At 32.3% G+C, this 19128-nt stretch overlaps 1 protein-coding gene across 4 annotated transcripts in view; it reads right to left on the bottom strand.

The window, feature by feature from the left end:
• Alg1 (ALG1, chitobiosyldiphosphodolichol beta-mannosyltransferase) overlaps positions 1-19128 on the bottom strand; it is a 102977-nt gene that overhangs the window by 27856 nt on the left and 55993 nt on the right. For all 4 annotated transcript variants that reach the window (XR_004758269.2, XM_035359992.2, XM_035359989.2 and 1 more), the window contains exons 9-12: positions 17876-17914; positions 17620-17679; positions 17404-17514; positions 5289-5403 (exon numbers count right to left, since the gene is read on the bottom strand). Coding sequence is in view for 3 of the 4 variants with exons in the window: in XM_035359992.2 (XP_035215883.2) it covers positions 5289-5403; positions 17404-17514; positions 17620-17679; positions 17876-17914 (325 nt within the window). In the remaining variant the exon portion in view is untranslated. The remainder of the gene's footprint in view (positions 1-5288; positions 5404-17403; positions 17515-17619; positions 17680-17875; positions 17915-19128) is intronic.

The raw sequence follows: 19128 nt of genomic DNA, 5'->3' as shown, positions 1-19128 counted from the left end.
AGACTGGGTTAAATGAATGCAATAAAGAATACAAAGAATTATAATTCCTTCACCAGTTAGTGTAAATTGGGGGGATGTTACATGTTCCATTTGAAGATAAATTCATCAAAATTTATAAGTATCAATTGTTTAAATTTTAGATCTAAACATTTAATTCAGCTACTTTCTTTTTTCCAAAAGATATTTGAATAGTGATCAACTTTTTGGTTGCGCTATTTGCAGCAGTTGGTCTTTATAAGATTTCAATAGAATAAGCAGTTTTATTCTATATCATAGTCAGCATAACAAAGAATTTCCTTATCATAATAAATGTGACTGGAAACTACTTCAAGTTCTTGTGAAATTAATCTACACATTTTGAACAGTAGGGTTCAAGTTTCTATTCTTTTTTCAATGAAAAATACATATTCCTACCAAAGTTGTAACTTATTTTTCAGGTACCCACAACTCAGGAATAGCAGCTTACCACTATCAGGAATGGGAGTTTTGAAGCCGCAAACTAGTTGCGGATGCAAAGGCCTTTCTTTTTCTGGCAGTTTTTCACATTGCACTTCATATGGCTTCCGTAGTGATAAAAAACTTCACTTTATTCCTGTTTTTGTTAATTCAAGAGAAGGATAAAATATTTCTTTCTTGGAAAGATGCAACTGCTTTATTTTCACTTAATGGTAAATTTAAAATTTTCATCATTTTTAATACAAAATTTTCATCATTTTTAATAAGCCGGAGGAGGGGTCAATTTCTTAAGGAACCCTTTTCTCCCACAAAAATGTACAATTATTATTTGGTTTTGGTCTTGCTATATTTTTTGACAATAATTACTGTCAAACTTGGTAATGAATTACTGGTTGCCAGCAAAATCAATAATTACTAACTAAAACACAACAAATCAATGTTTATTAAAAAAAAGTTTTCATTTTATAAGTCAGTAAAACATTCTCTGTGAGTAGCTGAAGCAATTTAACAAATTTCTATCAAAGGAACAGAAATTTCCAATTCTGAAAAGTGTATATGCATGACGCATCGTTGACAAAGAGATATAATAGATGAAAAATAAAGATGTTAAGTTACATAGTCCCCCCCTACACCAATGATTTTTCATTCTTAACCCTCTGATTGGCCCAATTCCTATCACTGGAGTTTCACCAAGAAAGCCCAGACTTCCAAAAACTACCACGAGAAAGAGTTATTTCTTTGATTTTAATGCCAAAATGCCCCTGGCACTTTATACCTGGATTTATGTACTTTTAATATATTGCCTTAATTTCTTGGGCATATTTCAATATGCATGTATATATATGTTCTTTATAGACATCACAAAGTTATTCTACATATATATATGTGTGTGTGTGTATATATATATATAGAATAACTAAAATATATATAGAATGTGTATATATATATATCGCATTACCGGTCAGAGGGTTAAGAGAAGAAAAAATGTTCTTTGCTATGCTAGTAGTCTGAAGATTTTGATCCTTTGTTGTGCTTCTGAAGCTTTTGATCATTTTCATGTTCTGCAGTAATTATACTACACAGGATAGCCATATAATACAGTACAAAGTCCGAAATCCAGATGTCCGAAATTCAGATGTCCATTATCCAGAATGACCTAAAATTCGGACCTCAAAGCTAAAAACATTTTTTTTTTTTTTTTTTTTTTTTTTTTTGGGCATGCTTTACGCATGCGCATTTGATTTTTTCTTCCATAATAAAACATGTGGAGATTTTCACTTAAAAATTCTGATTCTTAATTTCACTTAGGCACTAAATAAAATACCTCATTTGAAAAACAATCATGTAAGCATAAATTTGTGAGATTAATAATTTGGCTCCATAGCTGAGTGTCTGCTTGGCATACATCTCAAAAGTTCTGTTCCATTCCGTTTACCACTGTTTGCTGCGCTTACCGAAACATTCACTTATTTTATATCCCTGACGCCGACCTGGCAAGTCATTACTGATATTGATTTTGCTTTCATCACTGCATGTTTATGAATACATGACAGCTTCAGTAATAACTCATGCAGTGATGTCTAAACTTTTTTTTTTTTTTTTGATAATTGAATAACAAGAGTATGACAACCTTTTATGTTAACATTACGCTTCGCGATAATTATAGATTTTTAAATGTTCTAAGAAATGTTGACGAGGAAAAATTAAGTAAAAATTAATTTTCATATGCTAAAAATAGATTTTGTTAATGAAACTCATATGCCAAAAGATTACATTTAGTGCTATTTTAATTAAGAGTAACTAATACCTTATTCACCATAAACCCAGATGCGGCGGCAGAATATGTCGGCACCGGATGGCAGAATTTAGAAAAGATGAAATTTTTGGAATTTGGGGAAGCACTGAGCAACAAAATTAAGGGATGAGAAGTTTTTTATGATTTAGGGAAAGCACTGGGATGCAAAGCTTAGGTACGGTGAAAATTTAAAACTTAGGAAGGCGCTTCGTAGCAGAAAATTTAGGACCCGCAGAGACTGCACTATGCAGTATTTAGTGCTGGCCGTAGATAAAGCATTAAGTATATGTGCGAGTTTATTTATTCAGGACTTGTATTAGTTTTAAGCATGTGCAAGAAATAAACGTAGGTATAGTAAATAACTAAACTAATACAATTCAGGCTTAATTCAGTACGCAATAGGAGCAAGACAAAATTTAGTGAAACAACTTAGCTTCCGTCGCCGATCTTGTGATACACAACCAATAATGTATAATAGTTGCTATTAAGCTAAACTAAAATTATCTTTACTGATTCTAAGGCATTTCAGTTAATGCAGCGGACTGCGCTGCTCCCTAATCTTTTAGTTTGATCCAGCTTATTATTTTTTGCAGACTGTTATTGTTACGGCAATTTTGTAAAAACTAAGCTTGAACTTTCGAATACGCCGAGCAGAGCTCCCAATTCTGGAGCTGCCAAAGAATCTACAAAGCAAAACCATGTTTTGATGTCCATTAAACAAAAAGTGAAATTACTGCAAAAAATGGATAAAGGCATATCCGTCTCAAAATTAAGCCAGGAGTATGGCATTAGAAATTCAACTGTATATGACATAAGAAAAAAGAAAAAGGAATTTTTTGAATTTTTTGTGGAAGTATCTTAAACAACTTACATTGAAAGAAATGTTTAATAAAGTACACAAATAAATATTAAACTTTTTTTTTTTTTTTTTTTTGTAAATTTTGATACTCCTTTGATCATAATTGTTCTTTATTTCATAAATTACGATTTCATATTTTTAATTGTATAATTTCTGCATGCCATCTTGCCAGATTTAAAATAATGATTTAACATCCGGAAAAATCCCAAATCTGGATTTACCGAAGTCCTGACGAGTCCGGATTTCGGACTTTCTACTGTATTTTGAATCAAATAAGCCTACTTTAACGGAATTATTAGTGAAATGTGTAATTGCATATTAATCCACATCTAAGATTTCTAAATTGTTAATAATGGCACTCTCGCAGTTTTATTCTGTGATAACATTTTCTTTGCTAACAAATATTTAACTAGCTTTTGCAACCATGTATAAGTCATCTTCTGTTCACTGTACATTTAATCGTATTCCGTTTCCTTTCTGAGTAATACATATATATTAATTTTCTGTATTGTCTATGGGATTTGCCAAATACAAAAGCCTAAGAGTTTTGCTTCTTCCTATATTAAGGTATCATGCCAAAATATTGAGAATGCACTAATTTCCATGCAATGAAAATACACATTATTTGAGAAAGAAATGCAAAAGTTAACACAGAAAAGTGAATGCAGACTATAAGTTAAAAGAAGAAATAACTTATAAAGAAGAGGATTACTTTTTTTATCAGTACAGATTTATTTATTACCGACACCTGCATATTACAGCAATATGAAGACAGATATTTATTAGCAAGTTATTACAACAGCCACCATGAAAATAAAGATATCAATTTATAAGTGCTGAAAAATGTTCATAAATATTACAAAGCTATTGAAAAATCAAATTACATTCTAAAGACTTCCTGTATTTTACAACATATTTCAACATATTTGATAAAAATTGCTTTCACCGAGCTGTGTAGAATGACTGAAATTAATTTCATACTGTATTATACAAATTCTACCAGATTTATTTATTTATTTATTTATTTATTTATTGTGAAATAAAAAATTTTAAATTTCAATTTCAATACTTTTACCAATATGCATAAGGATTTTAAAATTAATATTTCATCAAAGTTAATCAAAAATTTTAAAATTTTAATTTAATTTAAAAAAATTTCCTGTCTTTATATTTAAACAAATACTTGACTTAATTAAGACAATGAAATTTAACAAATAATAAAAAATGTATCTAATTTTTTTCATTTCCTTTTCTACTCAATTATATTATAATTTCAGCAAATACCTTTTCCTTTGTTGATGCACAAATTCATTAAAATATTTATATTTCCAGCCACTTTTTTTTTTGACTAATTACTCTATCTTATACTCATTTTGTCTGATTAGTATGACTGATCTTAAAATTCTTTCTTTTTTGCATAATTGTATTATTTCATCACTGCCATCTCATGAAACATAAACCTTGTTTTTAGTTATAGCACTATATAATTACATATCAGTTCCAAAGAAACTAACATTTATATAGTTTTCATTAAAAAAATCAGCAGTTTAAACTAATTATATAAAAAATATATGTAAGATAAATGAAGAATATGTGAAAGATTAAATTAACAGCGTAAATTAATTTCCCTTCTCTATTCTAAAGATAGCAACATCTATTTGCACTGCATCATTTCGAGAAAAATCTATGTCATACGACTCTTACGTAATTCTAGTGATGTAAATTGAACTAAAGCAGCCAATAATAATTTTACAGCAATATTAACTATCCAATCAAAATGCTTTGAGAACCAAAACTAACTCAGTCTGAATAAGATTTCACCCTGAAAATAATGCACTTGCTTTCTATGCTTTGCCTTAGCTTGACTGCAGTCTGTCTGCTTCTTCTTTTTTGCTGCAAATCTATTACAAATGCCCCCTGGAACAAGCACATTTAATGTGCTGACTTGAGTGTAGCCGCAACATGTTGCTGAAAATAAAACTGAAGATTTATACTGCCTTCTCCTCCAATTTCCTAGTCATTATGGATCAACACTTCTATGCCATCAAATTCCTACTTCTGAATATATTACATATATATAATAGATTCTGAATAGTCAATACAGTATGTAATAAAATAAAACATACCACCACAAATAAAAATGAAATTAATCTAAGAAATAATCTAATATAAACTTACCACTGAAATTCAAAAGCACATACAGGTAAACAGCATCCAAACATATCAACCACTTTCATGGGAAGATCAAACCCACTTGAAGAATTATGTAGACTGACACCCAAATCAGCACAAGCTATAAATATTTTATTAAGAAATACATGAACAATTTTTAAAACATAAAAAATCTCAGTTGTCATTAAAAAAAAAAAAATTGGGGGACAGAATTTTTATTTTATTAATCTCAATACGATAAATTAAATTTTAACTTCAAATGAAAACTTCCTAAAAGTACATAAAGAAAGATGATTTTATAGCATAATTGAGTTGTCATTAAAAAATAAAAAATTTTGGGACAGAATTTTTATTTTACTATTCTTAATACAATAAATTAAATTTAAACTTCACATGAAAACTTCCTAAAAGTACATAAAGATGCAAATAAAATGCTACTTTGAAATAAAAAGAATCATATGTTGAACAGTTAGAAATATTTTAGATTATTATAAAAACTATGTAAATAAATAATTTTAATGATCTATTTTTTAAAGTAGGGGTCTTCAACCTTTCACGCCCAAAGGCCACATCAATAAATTCACAAAGATCCGCGGGCCACATGTCTGTCAAAAAAATAGTGTAGTCAGAAAATTTATATAAAAAGGGAGGTTTGTTTTGCAAGACTACAATTGATTCTAAGCGAAGAGATAGTGTTACAGATTTGTATTTATATATACATTGATTTCAAAAAGTCTAATGGAAATCGAGGTAAAATGTTTTGCAACTTTTTTTAACTATGAAGAAAAAGTATAAAAATGATTGCACAGAACCATATAACAAAAGGCATTTACAATGAAAACAAGAAAAAAAAACTTACATTACTATGTGGTTATGAGGGAGATGGTGGTCACTTTAGTTTTAATGTGAAATTTCACATTGTTTTTGCTTGATTAAAGCTTCAATATCCAGTTTAATCTATATTGTTACAATTCCTATTCCTCAAAATGTCTATCAGGCATGTTCTTGTTTTTGATTTAAGGATTTTCATTTTACTAAAAGCCTGTTTACATATGTAGGTACTGCCAAAGATAGAAGACATGAAGAGTGCATGTTTTCGAATTCCTGGATACTTGTCTTCGGTCTCGTTCTTCAAATAAAAATCAGTTAATGTAGAATCTTCAAGAAACTTGCATTTTACTGCAGAGACACACTGTAAATCTATGAATTCTAATTGAAGTTCAGGTGGAACACTTCCAACGTCTACTGAAAATAGCAAGGAGAACATTGTCATAAATATTTCATTTTCACGAAAATTGGAAAATCTGCTTTTAAATTCCTCTTTCAAATATGAAATACCTTGTACATAATTAACTATTGAATTCTATGTTGTAGAGTTCTTCAGACACTCCATCAATTTTGGAAAGTGAGTGGAATTTTTATTTAGCAACTGACTTCCCCACAGGATTAATTTTGTCTCAAAAGCTTTCACAAAGTAATAAAGATTATAAACAAGTAAATCTTTTCTCAGTACAGTAAGCGGTAGTTCAAATCACTTAGATGACCTGTAATATTGACAAGAAATGCAAAGTCTGTCAACCATTTCTCAACACTGAACTCGTGAATAGATTTCTCTTTAGATTCCATGAATTGTTGAACTTTGCTCTTCAAAGAAAACAGGCACTGAAGCATCTTTCCTTGGCTCACCCAACGTACTTCCAGGTAATAAATCACTATATTCAGCTTCCAAATCACTCAGAAACTGTTGACATTTCCTTAACATTTTAGCGAGAATGAAATTAACCACTTTAACAACAACATTCATCACATGTTTAAAATTTGAGAACGACTTCTTGCACAAATATTCTTCGTGGAAGATGCATTGGAAAGTCATCATAGTATTATTTCCACTTGCCTTCACATCAGATTTAAATAATGTTATTACTCCTATTTTCCAGTCATAGATTTAGCACCATCCGTTTTTATAGCAGATATATTAAGAAGTCAACTTACATTTATGCAAAGTTTGTGTCAGACTCGAATACAAATCTGTTCCTCGTGTTGTACCTTGAAGTGCAACAACACTGACTAATTCCTCTAATTGTGAAGTTTCTATCAACGGCACGAATAATAATGGATATATGTGCAGTATCTGTTGCATCTATTGATTCATCCATCACTACAAAATAAAAATCAAACGTTTTGCATTTTGATTTTAATTTACTGAATATATCTGTTGCGAGATCCTCTATGTGTCTCACTACTGTCACACCAGACTAGCTAATATTCGATATGACTTGAGCCTGTGATGGAAAAAGCACATCAACTGCACTCTGAAGACATTCTTTTACAAATACTCCATCAGCAAAGGCTTTTCCACTTTTACTAATTTTTTCTGCTTTTATGTAACTAACACGAACACTATTTTCAGATTCTTTATGCACTGTAGTGAAGAAAGACTGCTGAAAATTTAAATTTGATTTTAATTCACTCACCTTATCATTTCGAAAATGACATTCCAATGCAGAATATTTCTCACTGTGCTTAGTATCATAATGTCTCTTTAATAATATTTAATTTAATTTGTTAACTAAATGTGATTTACATATTTTCCATGAATATCTTGTGTTTTGCATACCACTTGCCATTATTCGCGGTTAACGTATCTGCGGTAAAACTTGGAACATAGTACACTCGAATACGAAGGCACTATAAAAAAAATTAAATGATAAGAGCAAAATGTTATAATTCCAAGTAACTGAAGCTATTATATTGTCGCAAAGTTATGTTCTTTTCTGAAGAACTTGTTTTATATAACAATACTGTAAGATTTAAAGTCCCTCCCCCACCAAAAATAAATAAATAAATAAATAAATATGGGAATGATTTTGCATTCGAACATGTCAGTTATGAATATAGTTAATTTTATTTCAGACAAAATGCAAAGATCCTTAGTTCAGAAAATTGTAGAAGAGATTCAGTTTCCTTTAATTTTAGATGAATCAACAGTGCTTAGTAAGGGTGCATGTCTTATCACATAACATTCGAATGCAACTTTTTAGTATGGAAATCCGGTTAACACATTTTTGATTTTAATGTGCTTTAAGAAGATATATGATAAATTATGATATATTTTGATTTCTTTGTTAAGTGAATTAAAACGACATAAAACTTAGTGAGTGTTAGTTGTGATGGTGCATGTGTAATGCTGGGGAAACAAATCATAATGTCTATAAAATTTCTTAAAATTCTTCAAATTCAAATGTGGGGCCACTAAAATGTCTTCAGCAGGCCACGGGTTGAAGACCCCTATTTTAAAGGATACAAACAGTTAATTTATATGAAATATTTCTTAAAGAATACAAATGGTTATCAATTAACAATCCACTGCTTAAGTCTACAGCAAAATAAAAGTGCTTACATATTATTTCTGAGATGAATGTTTCAATTCTCATAGATACCAAAAATTTTCTTAACTACATTCATAGAACACTACATGCTACACACTTTTACTGGGGGGGGAGTGTAAAGACAAAACATGAAAGAATTTTTTTAAAAAATGGTAAAATCCATGCACTTCTCAGATAATATGCAACTATGAAACGTGAAACAAACTGTCAAAATTTTCATTCTTCAGTATGAAAATGAATTCTGAACAGGCACTACTAATCACAAATGCAAAGTGACTGGATGGAAATACTTTTTATTTCCGCTATAAAATCAAATTTCATTTCATTAATTTTTAGATAATATTCAATATCAGAGAGAAAAAAATCATCAGAGAGAAAAAAAGGGAAAAAAATCATCATCATATATATATATATATATAAATTCATTCTGCTCCCATAGCCTACCAAAATATTTAGTAAGCAGGAGCTAGGAATCTGAAACAGTACATACATACCAAGACAGAATTTAGTGATATTTGACAGACGAGAAAGCGTGACAACTGAATTGAGTAGAATGAATTGTAAGATTATTTATTACACAACATGCATATTATTACATATTTTATATTTTAATTTGGTACTGGATCCTGAAAATCAATCAACTTACTTGAGTTTCTTCTTTTCTATTTCTTTCCTTTCCTCCCCCTTCTTTTTTTTTTTATGTATGTGTATGAAAATTTTGAGACAATCATGTTAAAAATATATTCAAAACAACTATTCTCTTTAGCAACACCTTTTACCCTACAAAAATTTCACCCAAAATTCCTTCCATTGCAAGCATATCCCACATGTTCATGTTTGGAAGTTCGATTCAAGATTAAAATCATGATTTGTCTAATGGAACTAGAAATACAACAGATAGGACACATGAAAATGGCGGCATTGCATATTAACCTCTTCATTTAAACAGTATCATATATGACACAATTCAGTTTCCTTCTATGAATCCACCATATGAAATGCAATACAGAAGCAAAATGTAGCAAATAGCCTTTGTGAGTTTTGTATCAAAATTCTTCAATTTATATCTAAATTGATTCAAATAATCTTAACTTCTGGATAAGCTGAACACTGGATATTCCTATATTTAGTATATATATATTTATGAAATAATATTAATGTATATTAATAGTATAATACTCATTGTACTAATGAGCTATTAGGACAATAACTTTAAACTCTTAGATATAAAATGTAAATATAAAAAAGCAATCCTACACATCTAACAGCATTTAAAATATAAATTTGCATTTTATTCCAAAATGGTAATACTAAAAAAATTGTCTTCAAATTCTCATAAATAACAATGCAGATTAAAATATTTATTTTCTAACCAGCCTGGCATCTTGTTCAGTTAGGAAGAATTCGGTTATTGTAGTAACTATTTTAAAGTATAATTTGAACAAATGCATAGTTAGTGTTGTGTTTTTTCAGAGACTGCTAAAATAAATTTTATTAAATTAATATAACTCAAAATAAATATATGAACTAAGTGCTGTATAAAACAGCCTTATGATGTTCAAAAACCTGAAAATATTTCAAGCAAAATAAAGGCTGATCTTTCAATAATAATTAATGCATAAAACAGATTTATATCGGACTTCAATTAATTTAGCACAAAATATAAATTTAGAAGGACCTCAAATGAATAATATGGTACCTTACCGGAAAAAACATCTAAGCATTTCAACAATGGTAAATTTAATTATTTTGTATCTGCTATCAACAGATAAAATTTTACAAATCGAAATTTAAAAAATAATAATTCTGCTCAATTACAAGAAGTGATTAAAAAAGCTGTTTTAGAAGCAAGCATGGCAAATATAAAATGATGACAGTTAAAATGCAACATATATATAAAAATACATATGAACAATAGATCAAACTAGATAAAAACAGAATTTTCAGAGAATTTTTGGTTGGGACTAAAATGATAAGGAAATGAAAAATAAGAATATTACTTTTTGTCACCAGGGCATTGTAAAACTGAAAAATATTTTTTTTTATAAATGTTTCAGATTAAGTTCAAGTATATTACCTTGCAGGTAATGATACTACAAGACAAAGCAAAAACTACAGAAGGGTTTATTTTATTTATTTTTTTTTTTATAGATTTTTTACAAAAAGTTAAAATAAATTTTAAGGTAATAATTTTAAAGGTTTGCATTTTGTAATTTTAAATAATTATTGAACGTAAAGCGGATTTGAAAAACCCAACTGATAATGTAAAAATTTAAAAAACAAATTAATTAATAAAATGGTAACATTAGAAACTGGAAATAAATTTACAAAAATTTCAATTTCATTTACAAATTATGTGATTATTTTTTAAATGAATTCCTTCTAATAATAAAATACTTGAGAGATATTCATATGAAACAGGATCTAAAATTAAGGCCCAGCAATTAAAACTTGGGAAGAGGTCTACTTAGAATCAATAATGATAACAGTCACGTTTTCCCATTTATCCATCAAAGCTAAAGGCATAAATATATGCTGCTAAAGACCTTCAAATATTTTGAGGGTTTTTTTTTTTTTTTTTTCTTTCTTAATTTAAGATTACTTGGTACTTATAACATTGCAAGTTGAAAAAATTAAACAGAAATTTTTTTAAAAAAGGTAACTCTACAATACTGGAAATAAATTTACCAAAATTTCAACTTGCATTTCTTTCATAGTAAAATATTATATTAAATTTGCTGCTTATAAACTTATTGTACTTTTAAATTATTTTAATAACATTTTATTTTATTAAGAAAATTGCATTATAATATTTAAAAACTGCTTTAAAATATTCTTTCTTATTTTACTATTTACAGCACATGTTGGTTACAAAATGATTTCATTATTAAAATATTAAGCCTTTATCAAAATGGTTTGCTGAAAATCATGTAAAGAAGGTTTAATTTATATTCAGTGAGTGAGTGAGTGAGAGATTATGGCGCAAAAACCAAAGATGATTATGGCGCGCCAAACACGAGATGGGATGATTACAATAGATGATATTAAAATTCAATAAATAAAAACAAGTAGAGAAATGTACCAAATCCAGAGGATGAAGTCATAAAAACAAGTTAAAAGCACACATTAAAATTCAAGACACAGTCTTCAAAACAAATTACATTAGATAATAAAAGCCAGTCTGTTTTAAATAATAAAATAAATTAATATTGACCTCTTTTCCGATTAAACGGTCGAGAGGTAAGTCACAGCTATTAAAATATTTCTGACGAAGACTATTAAAACTTGGACACTCAATTAAAATATGACGCACAGATAGACAAACATTACAATTTGAACAAACAGGCTCATTCTCAGCTTTTAAAAGATAGTTATGTGTAACTCTAGTGTGGCCAATTCTGAGGCGAGTCAAAAGAACTTCCTCCTTACGATTTTTGGTTAATTCCCAATGCTCAATTTTAGGCTTTACATGTCTTAATTTATTTTGAAGCTGAACATCCCAAAGTTGCTGCCATTTTTTTCGGATCTTGTTTTTCACAACACAACAGATGTCTCCAAAAGGGATGAGACGACTGGATAGTTCAACAGCACATTTGGCTGTGATATCTGCCAGCTCATTCCCTTTTATTCCCACATGCCCGGGAACCCAGCAGTACAGGACTTCATATCCACGACCTGTTAAGTTTATATGTAACTTAAGAATATCCACTATTACTGGATTTTGAGTGTTAGAAAAAGCTTCTAATGATTTAAGCGCACTATACGAGTCTGTATAAATTATAAACTTTTTGTGGCAGAGCCTTGAGATGTACATGAGACTATAATATATCGCAGTTAGTTCGGATGTTAAGACAGAGAAATCATGGTGCAAGCGTCTGCCCTCCATGTGATCTTCAATTACAAATGCCATCCCAACATGATCTTTTGACTTGGATCCATCTGTATAGACTGGAAGATAACTGCTATAATTGTGCCTGTGCTCAGCGAACAGTCGTCTGTATACGATCTCGTTAGTGCTTGCCTTCACGTGATGTTTGAAAACATCAAGAAGCTGAATCCGTGAATTTTCCCAAGGTGGGATTTCAAAGTTCTGTACTGCTTGGGGGCGCATATCAGAGACGGAATGTTCCTCAATGATAGGGCAAACTCTTAAAGGAAAGGTAGGAATACAGGATGGACGTGTTTCAAATAATGTATTACACTCATTATCAAGTAAGCATAGCTTATTAGGATGTTCAGGTTGAGATAGAATATTAAAATATTGCAAAAGGGACAATTGCTCACGCCTCAGATAAAGTGATGGTTCGTTAGAGTCAACATATAGGCTCTGGACAGGAGAAGTCCTGAAAGCTCCTGAACAAATCCGCAGAGCGTGATGGTGAACAGGATCCAGTTTTAACAAAACAGATGGGCGAGCGGATCCATAAACAACTGAGCCATAATCCAGTCTAGAGTGGATAAGCGCTCTATAAATGCGAAGCATGGAACAACGCTCTGCACCCCAGGAGGTGTTCGCCAACACTTTTAAAATATTTAGTGTTTTTAGACACTTCTTTCTCAGGTTTAAAATATGAGAAAGGAAAGTCAATTTTCGGTCGAACGTCACTCCTAAAAATTTTACTTCAGGCGCAACTGGAATAATTGTACCATTCAGATATAACTCAGGTTCAGGATGGAGACCACGCTTCCTACAAAAGTGCACGCACACAGTTTTCTGTTTGGAAAAAGTAAATCCCTGTTTGGTTGACCATTCCTGGATCTTATTCAGAGCCATCTGCAATTGCCTCTCTATGTATCTCATGTCTGCCCCTCGACAGCTAATCTATAAATCATCTACATATAGAGATCCCAAGATGGTGTGAGGAAGTTCTTTTAATACAGAGTTTATTTTTAGGCTGAACAGCGTTACACTAAGCACACAGCCTTGAGGCACACCCTCTTCCTGTTCAAAAACATTCGATAAAGCAGAGCCAATTCTTACTTGAAAAGTTCTATTGTACAAGAAATTCTGAATAAAAATTGGTAGGTTACCGCGCAAGCCACTCTCGTGGAGATCGCAAAGTATACCGTATCTCCATGCCTTATCATAAGCTTTCTCAATGTCAAAGAATATTGAGACAAAGTGACTTCTTTTGACAAAAGCTTTTCGAATAGATGTCTCTAATAGAAGCATATTGTCTACGGTCGTTCTTCCCTTTCGAAAACCGCTTTGATAAGGCGATATAATATTATTCTTTTCCAAGAAGTAGACTAGGCGGCTGTTTACCATCTTTTCAAACAGTTTGCATAGGCAACTCGTAAGGGCAATTGGCCGATAGTTGGAGGGATTCCTTGGATCTTTCCCTGGCTTAGCAATAGGAATGACAACAGCTCTCCTCCATGCACTGGGAAAGGTACGCTCCTTCCACACTCTATTGTAAAGAGTGAGAAGGGCATTTAGTGACTTATAGGACAGATGCTTTAGCATTTCGTAATTCACGCCATCAAGACCCGGAGAATACCTATGTGTCTGCAATAAAGCACTCCTTAATTCAAGCATAGTAAAATCTCTATTGTAAGGCTCAGATTTGGAAGAGTTGAATGCGATGGGATTTATTTCAGAGTGCTGCTTCATAGAGAGAAATGCAGGTGAATAGTTTCTGCTGGAAGAAACGGCAGCAAATGCCTCACCAATAGTATTCGCAATTTCTTCTATGGAGCTAATCACTCGGCCATCTTTTTCCAAAAAGGAAAGTGAGTGGTCTTTATATATGCCGCATGCTTTTCGAACTCTTTCCCAAACCCGATTACTAGGCGTGGAGGATGTTATTGACGACACATATGAAATCCAGGAATCCCTCTGGCTCTGCCTTCTTACTTTTCGTGCATTTGCTTTGGCTCTGTTAAAGGCTATGAGGTTTCGCAGGGTAGGATATCTACGAAAAATACCCCATGCTTTTTTCTGTTTTTTCAGTGCTTCATGACAGTCGCGATTCCACCTCGGTTTCGTATATTTAAGCATTTTTCCTGATGTTCTAGGAATCGAAAGCACAGCTGCCTGAATAATAGTATTAGTAACAGCTTCCACAGCGTCATCGATATGCACATCTTCTACCATTTCCTCTGTGAGCTCTGCGGAGGAAGAGAAGAGTTCCCAGTCTGCCCTGTCCAGTATAAACCGAGGGAGTCTCGACATGGGGTTTGCTCCTCTTCGTGCAAGAGATACAAAAATGGGATAATGATCGCTGTTGTACAGGTCATTTCCGACACTAAAAGTGCAAAATGGCAACAGAGATGGTGAACAGATGGCAAGGTCGAGAGCGTGGAATGTCCTTGAAGGCTCATGGAAGTACGTATCCTGCCCATTATTTAGGAGACAAAGGCTATGATCTTCGATCATCTGCTCAATTTGTCTTCCTCGGCAATTTGTATCTTTACTACCCCAGAGTGGACTATGGCTGTTAAAATCTCCTAATATGATGAAAGGCTCAGGCAGCTGCTCTAAAAGAACATTTAAATCTTGCTGATCAATATGCTCATTTGGAGGGAAATACAGAGAAACGACTGTAACAACAATATCAAAATTTGTTTGAATAGCGACAACTTGGAGGGATGTCGTCAAAGAAAGCACATTTGAGGGATAATCCAGTGAGGTGAGGAGACCTACACCTCCACTGGCACGCTCACCTGCAAGGTTATCTTTCCTGATGAAAGAAAACCTCCAAAGTTTTGCTCGTTGATCTGGTTTCAGATTTGTTTCCTGTACTGCCAAGCACACAGGGTGATGAACATTGACTATACTTTTGATGTCAAGAAAATTTTGGTGGAATCCACGACAGTTCCAAGAGATCAGGGTAGCCATTATAAGTTATGTTTGTTTTTTCTGTGCTGCTTTTTTGTTTTTCGTGGAAGTAGATGCTCGGGAAGATCTAGCCCCTCTTCTACTTCCATACTATCTGAATCTAAAGATTCAGATACCATATCCTCAAATGAACTATTACTATTGCTTCTGTTTTTTGTTTCTATTTTTGAAGGCTCATTTTTGGATTTGCTCTGGATTGCTATTTCTTGTTTTTGTACTACATAAATCGGAGTTTCCTTTTTCTGGCTCTCATGCTTCTGGGTTTTATTTGGAGGAGTCTGTGCATTTATCAATGTTTGAGTTGCAACGGTCCGTGTTGCTTTAACGGCACTAGCATATGATCTATTTGGTTGAAGCTGTGTGCTTTGAACCAGCCTTCTGGCTTCTGCGTAGGAGATGTTTCTAGTGACTTTTGTCGTCTGTACTTCCTTTTCTGTTTTCCATTTTGGACAAGAACGAGAAAATGCCAGATGATCGCCTTTGCAATTTACACACAATGCCGCAGCAGTGCAATTTTCACTATCGTGACCAACCAACGAGCATCGAGCACACGTCAGGCAGCCACGACAGGATGTTTTAGAGTGACCAAACCGCTGGCATTGGAAGCATCGCATTGGGTTGGGAATATACGGTCTTACGGGGCAGTTTAGATACCCAGCCTTTATATTCTTTGGCAGATGAGGCGATTTGAAGGTCAGGATCACGTGTTTTGTGTCGATCAACTGACCTTCCTTACGCATCTTGATCCGCTTAGCAGCACAAACCTTTTGGTCAGCTAACTCAGAAACCAACTCTTCTTCTGAAACAAGCATAAGGTCGATTTCCGAGATCACACCTTTACAGAAGTTAAGTGTTTTGTGTGCTGACACAGTTATAGGTACTTGTCCAAAATTGGTTTTACTCAAAAGTGAAGCAGACTGGGTGGCCGAAACGGTATCTATAAGCAGGTCTCCAGAACGGAGACGCTTAATGTTCTTTGGCTCACCTATGCATGAGTTAATGTATTTGCTTACTAGAAAAGGAGACATCTTTTGCAGTTCACCAGAAGGGCTAGAGAAACTAGGAAGCACGGATTTTCAGCAGTTTCCTTTGCATTTGCATTTGCATCGGTACTGATCTTTTGTTAATGGATTTGTCAATAATTTCTATTTCTTGTTTATTTTCGTTTGTATCAGTTTTTTTTTAATATGAAAAGTGAAGCCATGTTTGAAAGAGATAAGATTCGGGTCCGACGGCCCCGCCCACCACGGAGCCCAACAAGGGAACACAGATTCCTGTGTTAGGGCTAGCCGGACCTATACGCAAACTGAAGCCCCACAGTCGGCTTTCCTGAGAGCTTGACCCCAAGCCACTGACACAAGGACTAGTGACCAGCCGATTGACACCCGTGAGGACGACTAAGGTGCCTCCCGTTTAGCTGAAGCAGAGGCCAAAGCAGTGTGTTGGGGACAGTACCTCGCCCCTCAACTACCAGGACCCTCCTTTCCAGCGACACGGGTCTCCACGCACGGCAAACACGTGGGCAGTTTTCTCGCCACTCGAAAACTAGATGCAAGGACTGCTCCAGTCTCTCGTGACGAGCCCCAAACTCCGTAGAGAGAAACCACAAGGGAGAAGGGAAGGGAAAAAGTTACAGCGAAGAGGAGAGGAGACGGAAAAGAGGATAGATCACTGGGGCTCCAGGATCGTGACACCCGTCTCACCAAGAAGATGATCCCCTGAAGGGCTAGGGTACTTCGGGATTGCCACACCCGTACTCACAAAAGTGAGCCCCCTGAGGGATAATTTATATTCAGAAACTCAAGGCAGGCAAAAATAACCTTCATGGTAATGATCACAGTGTCTGATAATAATTTACTAAGCTTTAAATGTAATACAGTACAGCACAAACCTAAAAATGTAGGATAGTCCTCTGATTGTAGCCACAAAGTCATAACTTCTACATGAGAAAAACCTTTATCTTCAATCAGTCTTTCATAATAACTTTTCAAAGGCCCTTTTCCTTGGGAAAAAAATTATAAAATAACAGTAATTCATATCTTAGCATATCTGACAATAATTATAAAAATCTTTTATCAAAAAGAATTCATAATTGAATTATACTTACCAGTTATGGCAACAAGTAAGTCAGGCAAATCTTTCATTTGCTTAGATGCTTCTTCATAATCTAAAAACATACAAAATTTTTAAGGTATTAACATTGCATCCATTTTTATTTTTTCATGGGATATAATAAAATAATTCTTTTTTCTGTAATGGATGCCTTTTAGTTTGAACTTCAGGATATTAATGGAATAAGTAGGAATAGTTCACAATTTGAAATACAAAAATAAAGTGTAAAAATAGTCATTTTTTATAATTACCTTCCAGTGCTGATAGAAGTATTGAAAAATCTTCATCCTCTGAAATAAAAAGGAATAAGCATAAAATAATTTTTTAATTACTTATCAACATAAATTTGATTTATTTCTACATATTTATTTGCTGAACATATAAATGGGTAATAAAGTGGTATCCATTTTTGAAAATGAAAAAAATATAATAGTTCAAAAGGAATTTCTTTACATAAAACACTATATCAGGTTTAAGGTATTATACATTTCAATTAATTGCTTATATTAATGCTTTATAGAGAAAAGCAATTTTTCTATGTTATGAAGTAATAATAAAGCATAAATTAGTACTCAAAAGGTTACTTTTTGATTATCTCTAGTTACATTTTCTGAGGAATAATAAATAGGAGGAATAATTTCTGAGGAATTTTTAATTACTTATCAACATAAATTTGATTTATTTCTACATATTTATTTGCTGAACATATAAATGGGTAATAAAGTGGTATCCATTTTTGAAAATGAAAAAAATATAGTTCAAAAGGAATTTCTTTACATAAAACACTATATCAGGTTTAAGGTATTATACATTTCAATTAATTGCTTATATTAATGCTTTATAGAGAAAAGCAATTTTTCTATGTTATGAAGGAATAATAAAGCATAAATTAGTACTCAAAAGGTTACTTTTTGATTATCTCTAGTTACATTTTCTGATGAATAATAAATAGGAGGAATAATTTCTGAGGAATAATAAAATTTGAAATAAAGGAATAAAGCTCTGATACAATTTGCATACTTCTGTTCTCCACACTTTTTTCTGTGGGTTCACCATTTTCACTTGAGATTATTCAACACTTAAAACTACATGTCAAAGAAAGTTTATTTACTACTTAAAGGAACCGTGTTAGGAGAGTGACAGGCTATTCAAAATAACAAATTACAGATACTGTTTGTCAGGAAACAAATGAGTGCTTCTTAATAAAAAAATAAAATTTAATTTAACAAAAAAGAATACAAAACTTTACAGCAAACAATTGATAACAGACAAAAGGCAAGGAATTCAATAATATTTATGAATTACTGGAGAAAGCATTCAATGCAACAGTTAGAAAAAAGTCGAATACGTTTATCAAACAATCACAAATACATTCATCAAACAATCACAAATACATTTATTAAACAATCACAAATACGCTTTTATTAGTTCTGCTTTGAGAATACAAATCCTTATGGTGCTCTACAAGAAGTGGAACAATATGATACTGCTAAATGCCATTTAG

This window comes from Stegodyphus dumicola, chromosome 5, assembly GCF_044657685.1.
Source record: "Stegodyphus dumicola isolate Sdum_Otavi_A_Nest chromosome 5, ASM4465768v1".
Lineage (NCBI taxonomy): Eukaryota > Metazoa > Arthropoda > Arachnida > Araneae > Eresidae > Stegodyphus > Stegodyphus dumicola.
The sequence above is the reverse complement of the archived record's forward strand: the minus strand, read 5'-3'. Positions and strand labels throughout refer to the sequence as shown.